This window comes from Sesamum indicum, linkage group LG7 (genome assembly GCF_000512975.1).
Source record: "Sesamum indicum cultivar Zhongzhi No. 13 linkage group LG7, S_indicum_v1.0, whole genome shotgun sequence".
In the NCBI taxonomy this organism is placed as follows: domain Eukaryota; kingdom Viridiplantae; phylum Streptophyta; class Magnoliopsida; order Lamiales; family Pedaliaceae; genus Sesamum; species Sesamum indicum.
This window is the reverse complement of record NC_026151.1, coordinates 10,016,078-10,022,956: the sequence shown is the minus strand read 5'-3', so window position 1 is coordinate 10,022,956 and position 6,879 is coordinate 10,016,078. Positions and strand designations below refer to the sequence as shown.

At 30.9% G+C, this 6,879-nt stretch overlaps 1 protein-coding gene across 1 annotated transcript; it reads left to right on the top strand.

The window, feature by feature from the left end:
- LOC105166895 (LOB domain-containing protein 6) lies at positions 395–2,387 on the top strand. Its single transcript, XM_020695322.1, is given in 3 exon segments — positions 395–1,097; positions 1,609–1,857; positions 1,859–2,387. Coding segments are annotated over 2 exon segments (576 nt in total). The 5' UTR covers positions 395–1,097; positions 1,609–1,689; the 3' UTR covers positions 2,267–2,387.

Sequence of the window (6,879 nt, the reverse complement as noted above, 5' to 3'; positions counted from 1 at the left end):
AGAGGAGAAAGGGGCAAGATCCAGAGTGGGTTTTGATCTGTTTTGTCAAAGGTGCACGGCAGCCAAAGAGGGGAAACTACTGTAGAAAGGGGAAAAGATTACATTTGACCGCAGAAACCGAGGCACGTTAAATTTTCCAAGAATTACAGGGCGTTTAACAACTTTTATTCTGTCTAGGTATATGCTATTTTCTGACTTTCTTTCTTTTTTTTTTTTTACCTTTCTGCACGTACATAAATATTTATTTTTATCTTATTTTTAACTTGTTTCTCTGTGTGTTTGTGTGACTCCAATAATCCCAGTAGAGGAACAACTGGCTCTCTCAAAAGTCTCATTTTCATAGGTAAGTGAAGTAACCTCTCTCTCTCTCTCTCTCTCTCTCTCTCGGTATCTGTCGCTAGATGTGTGTGAAGATGTGTGTGTTTGTGTGTGTAATTGATAGTTTTTTGTCACTAATTCACATGTGAGAATGAATGGATTTTAAGCAAGATCTGGCTAGAAGACTAACATTGATATCAGTGGCATAATATAAGAAACTATACAAATTAAACAAAAAACTCACTTTCACGAGATCCAATTCCAAAATCTTCCTTTCTTTCACTTTAAAATTCCCACCCCACCAAAAAAAATTATATACAAAACCCTAATAATAATACTCCTCATTCTGCAATTTCCACCCCACTGCAATGCCTCTCTCTCTCTCTCTCTCTAGAAGAAAATTGTCATGAAGAAAAACATGTTTAGGGTTCTTGGCTGGATGTAATTATTTCCCATAATACACTCCCATGAGGGATTTCAAGATTCTTGAAATTCATAACTTTGGTGTCTAATTAAGTGTTGAACAGCTGTTTATGACTGCCCACAAAAAGTTCAAAATTTCTTCACTATATATATTTATCTATATACGCATATCATCACCAGCCGTCAACAGGAAGATATATATTCAGCATATACACATATATATGTGTATAGAGAGAGAGAGAGAGAGAGAGAGAGAAGGCAGAAAGCTGTAATAATTACATCTCTTTTCCTTGGATGAAAATGGTGTAGATAGATTGACAGATCCTACGAGGTGAGGCGCCATATATAAAGGGCAGGTATATCAGACATTCATTTTTCCAGATTTGGTCAGATTCTTCTTCTTTTTTTTTTTTCTGTAATTTCCATCTCTTCATTTCAATCAACTTTATGGGATTTTGTTTCCTTAAAGCTGTCAATGATTTGTTTGTCTAACTTCATGTCTTGAAAAGCCTGGAGCTGTTTCAATCATGCCCTAAGATTTTTTTTTTCATTTATTGCAAGAAAACAGGAATTACATTATCCAAGATGAGAAAATTTGGAAAAATAGATAATGGGCTTTCAAGTTTTCTTTTTCCCTCTCTTTTTTGGTGAAATGTATAATCAATACTAGGTTTTTCAAGATTAATTATTTAATTTACCTGAAAGAAAACCAATAATTACAGCTTTCTTCTGTTCTCATAAAATTTGGATAATTGATCTTAGTTTATTTTTTTCTTTTTCTTCTGAATGTTCTATATTTATGCAGATTATTTTTTATTTGTGGTAATTTGTTCATTTCTTGAAATTGTTCTTTTTTCTCTTTTTAAGGTTTTGAGTGCCGAAAGCAGAAGCTAGCCAAGAATTTTACATACATATATATAGATAGATAGATAGAGAAGGGCAGCAAAAATGGCTTCTTCCTCCACCTCTCCCTGCGCAGCATGCAAGTTCCTCCGCCGGAAATGTCAACCGGAGTGCGTTTTCGCGCCGTATTTCCCGCCGGACCAGCCGCAGAACCAACGTCCAGTCCACAAAGTCTTCGGCGCCAGCAACGTCACGAAGCTGCTCAACGAGCTGGCGGCCCGCCCCCGTCTACGGCTGCGTAGGCGTCATCTCCCTCCTCCAGCACCAGCTCCGCCAGCTCCAGATGGACCTCAGCTGCGCCAAATCCGAGCTATCCAAGTACCAAAACCTCGGACTCTCCAGCCACGGACTCATCGCCGCCGCTCACCACCACCATCACCACCAGGGGATCAACATCCTCGGCGGAGGTGGCGGGGTCTCCTCCCGGGACCACCACCATTTCCACCACCAGCTTTTCCCCGTCAACCAGCAGCAGGTTATAAGAGCTTTCGATGGCAGCAATGGATACGATGCGAGTGGCCTTCTTGCTATGAACATGTCTTCCAGCATCGGGCAGCTGAGTGGGTTCCAGCCGTCCAGGGCGGCGGCCGATGGGCGGCGGACGCCGGTTGAACCCTCTTAGGGTTTTTGTTCATCCAGCTTTAATTAAGTGAAAGCCAAGATCATATGGGATTATATAGGTACAAACAGTACTCAAAATTAAGAACACTTATTTAAATTAATATTGTTGTTGTTATTGCTAATTTTCCTCTTCCTTTTTACTGCTTATTTCTATTATTATTATTTCATATTTATCTTCATTTAATTAATTAGTTCACATTATACACTTATTTTCATACATAGTCCATCCATCAAATAAATTAAATTTTTAGGGTTTTATGACTAAGGCTTTGCCCCATAAATTAAATTCTTGCAACATAGGAGGCTTAATTTTTTTTTAAAAAAGTCGTATGTGTCTAGACGGAGGCTGCTACTTAGGAGGCTTATGTATATAAGTACCTCCCACATAGGCTTATGGGTGCAAGAGTTGAAGCAATAATGTCCCATATGCGAACTTTGATATAAAACATATACATATATATAAATTACGGCAAAAATGACAATAGCAAACTCCTCATCTCTAACCATGCCGAGTTAGGGCTCATCCCAAAACAAATACATAGGAGTAAACATGTATATTTTTGTTTTATTTTTTATTGTTAAATTATTTTTATGTCTTATTTTTTATTTAATATATAAATTTAATAATTATAATTTTATTGATCTTAATTATTGGTGATGTCATATCAAAGTATTATTATGTATGACATGGAGGAGGGCCTAATGGGGAGGGGTTAGAATTTTTATTTTTTATTTAAAATTTATATATAAAATAATAATTTTATTTTTATTATTTATAATCACATGTATAATATAATTAAAATCTATTTTATGCAATTTATTGTTTTTATGTGGCGGATGAAAAATAAAAAAACATACCCAATCTGTAAAATTCTTAAATAAAAATGCCCTAATTTTATCCATCTTAGCAATTTTCGACCACTTTAAAAATTAAAATGACCGCAATCCTGCAATTGAAAAAAAAATATATGGAGTCTTTATTCGCTATATCCCATCCTTATATACAAGACCATAAATGAAAGTAAATCGTAGATTTATATAAACATATATATTATTTGATGAATTATAATATCACTATTTTGCAATTAAGTTTTTTTTCTCCTATTTTTCTATAATATACAAACTTTTAAGGTGTGTTAGGCCATGTTTGGATTAATAGTTGTTTATTTGATGGAAGGATTTTGAAAATAGGTTTGGAGTAACTCCATTTTAATAGAACTTGAAATACAATAATATTCATAAGATATAGTTCAAAATTATATTTACAAGATTACAAATCTTTAAATATAAAATTAATAAAAAAAACCATTACTAGGGATTTAAAATATATAATTTTAAATTCATCAAACGAAATACAATCTTAATTTACTCCATTTTTTCATATTTTAATAATATTTATTATTTGATTTCAGTCACCCCATCAACTTTTGCTAGAAAATTAATGAAAATAATCACGTGCAAATTACTGATGCGGACATCATCTTTTTTTCAAAATAGGGAGAAATGGACACATCACTTGCACATGAGTAATTTTCGAACAAAAGTTAATTAGTAGGATGGCTGAAAGTGAGAATCTTTAGAGACTGTTTATGGAGAATCTCACAAATAATATATGGGATTGAAAATGTACAGAGATTAAATTAAAAAAAGAAAAATACAATTTTTTTATGTAGATTATTGTCACATACCCTTTATTTCTTAAAAAAAAAAGATATATATAACAACGAACTGTCCACCCAATGTATTAAAACTCCGAATATAGCATCTACAAAATCAAAAATTTCCTAAAATAAGAGCAAAATTTTATTGGTTTTTTTTTTCTTTTCTCTCTTTAAATGTGCTTAGAGGACATTAAATATTGGGGCCAAAATAAAATAAAATAAAATAAAATAATGTGGATGAAATTGAAGAGTGGGATTCATTAATATTAAATAGTGGTACAAAGTTGCAAGTTTTTTTGTCTTGAAGCTGTTAGAAAATTAATGGCATTGTTGAGGAATCCTACCACAGCATACTCTCATTATGGACATCCTAACAACTAGACATCAACCACAACACTCCAGAATTTAATGCCCTTCTTCAATTATTGGAAATTATAAGCTCATATTTCCCTTTTATTTTTTAATATATTTGTGTATATATATAATTGAAGGGATTATTTTTTAATAAAAAAACAAAGAAATCATCAAGATATATATATATATATATTAAAGAACACCGCATGTGTCTAGGCGGGAGGTTTGACAGATCCCTACCAGTTGATTAGAATTTGAATTATTCTGTACAATTAAAAAGACAAAATATATGGAGTATTTGTAATAACTTCTGCTTTTGTTGTATAAATAAATTGTAGATATTGTAAATTATACAGTCATAAAAATTGAAAGTGCTTGAAAACAAAAATGGAAAGTAAATTGAAATTGAATAATGCTAAATTTACTAATTTGCCCCTGAAGACAAGGAACGTTGTCTTGAGAGGTGAGGGTATTATGGGATTTTGTAAATATATTAGGGATAGAAATGTCTGAAAGCAGCTTCTGCTCAGAAAAAAGCTGATATTCAGCTCAAGAAAAGCTAAATCAGAAAAATCAAAGACTCGAAACAGCTAAACTAAAAGTTTAAAAGCACTTATGTTAAGTTTCTTCAAATGGCCCTCCTATTATTATTTTGCTACGTCTAAAAATAATTATGAAAATACTAATTAATATTACCATTCTTCACAAATTATTTTTGCAGCTGAAAAATCATTTTATTGTATATATACTAAGCAAATTATTTAATTTCAAGAACAACATTATTCCCTATTCATCCTTCCAAATCCCAAAATATTAAATAAATCACTGCAAGAAAATTTATTATTGGCTATGTTTTAATGGTCATGCCGTAAAAGTTATGATAAATGATAATTATTGATGATGGTTAAACAAAATCGATGCAAAAATTTAACTTAATTATTTATTATTGTAAAAATATTTGTCATGACTCTTTATTTTAGCCATATTTGTAAAGTTTAAGACCAACAATCATGCGTGGTCGTGTTCAATAACTATTTATTACGACTCTTTATTTTTAACTGTATAATTAGCTATAACTAAATGTTACATTTTTTTGTAGTGAAGATACGTAAGATTATATATACTAGCCTCGATCTATCTAACAATTTCGCTATATAAATTATACTTAATTGATTAACAATTATAATACATTTATATTTTAGTTTTTGTTTCATTTTATATTCCCACATTTATTGATTTATTTAAGTTAATTTTCATTAATTTCAAAGATAGTATATAATATAAAAATAATAATAACAAGAACAAATTACAATTACATTCCTTCAAATTTATGAATATCATTTTATTTATTTAAAAATTATAAATACTCTTTAAAATAAAATATGTAGCCTTTATATATATATATATATGTTGAGGTTGAAATTACTACTTTACCCTTATTACTTTTTAGAAAAATATATATTCAAAAAAATGTTGAAAAGAATTTAAAACTGTGTAAAGTAAATAATTCATAAGACATATATATTAGTTTATATAAAAATTATAAAATTATAATTTATAATAATTCAAAATGGTAATTTGATAAAATTATTATAAAAATTAAATAAAAAATTTAATAAAACCTGATGACATAGACGTAATTTGATTAATTTATTATAAAAATTAAATAAAAAATTTAATAAAACCTGATGACATAGACTCAGTGTTAAATAAATATTAAAATTAATAGAATATTTTTAATTTTTTAAATAATTATAAAATATTTATAATTATCAAATTTTAAAAATTTTAGAAAAAAAAGACGTAATTTTATCATAAATAAAAAAAGAAATAGAGGGATGGACAATGATGACGTACCCGTGTAATGATAGCCTCAACTTTAAATGCGTTTGGCAGTGGGTCTCTCCCCTCCCCTCCTATGCATGTACATCAGGTACTCCGGGCCCTGCCCCCCCCCCCCCTCTCTGTGCTACTGTGTGTATAGTTACAAAATCTGTCCATCAACTATTCATTGGTAGGTGTCTTTCCATTTCTTTTTTTTTTTTTTTTTTAAATTCAAAGCTGGTTCCTCAACTCTCCTCGTCCCGAGCCCATGCTCGACCTATTTTATACAGCAACAAAGTGTCGTCATTAGTTCAGTACTTAATTGTGATATTCTTAATTATTTATAATGAACTAATTAAATGCTAAATAATTATTGGTGACATCATGATATGTAATTCTAGATTATCGACTATCGATTACCAATAATACGTATAATTTTGGAGAACACGTATTATAACGTATCAAGATTATCGAATAACATTATAATTGTATACTAATTTGATCACTACAATTATTTATACATGTGTAACTACGTACATATATATACAATACACACGCATACATACATGTGATATACCCGTGTATACGTATGTGGTGAGTGCGAGTATATGCGTATATATACGGTGCAGCGTGCACGAGTTTCATCGATCTGATTTATGGTCAGAAGGAATTAAAAGAGAAGAAACAGGAAGAGTCCATTTCTTGTATTAAATTTGAATGTGTGTGTGTCTGTATGCTGGTTGGGGCGGGGGGGGGGGGGGGGTGGTGCTGTTTG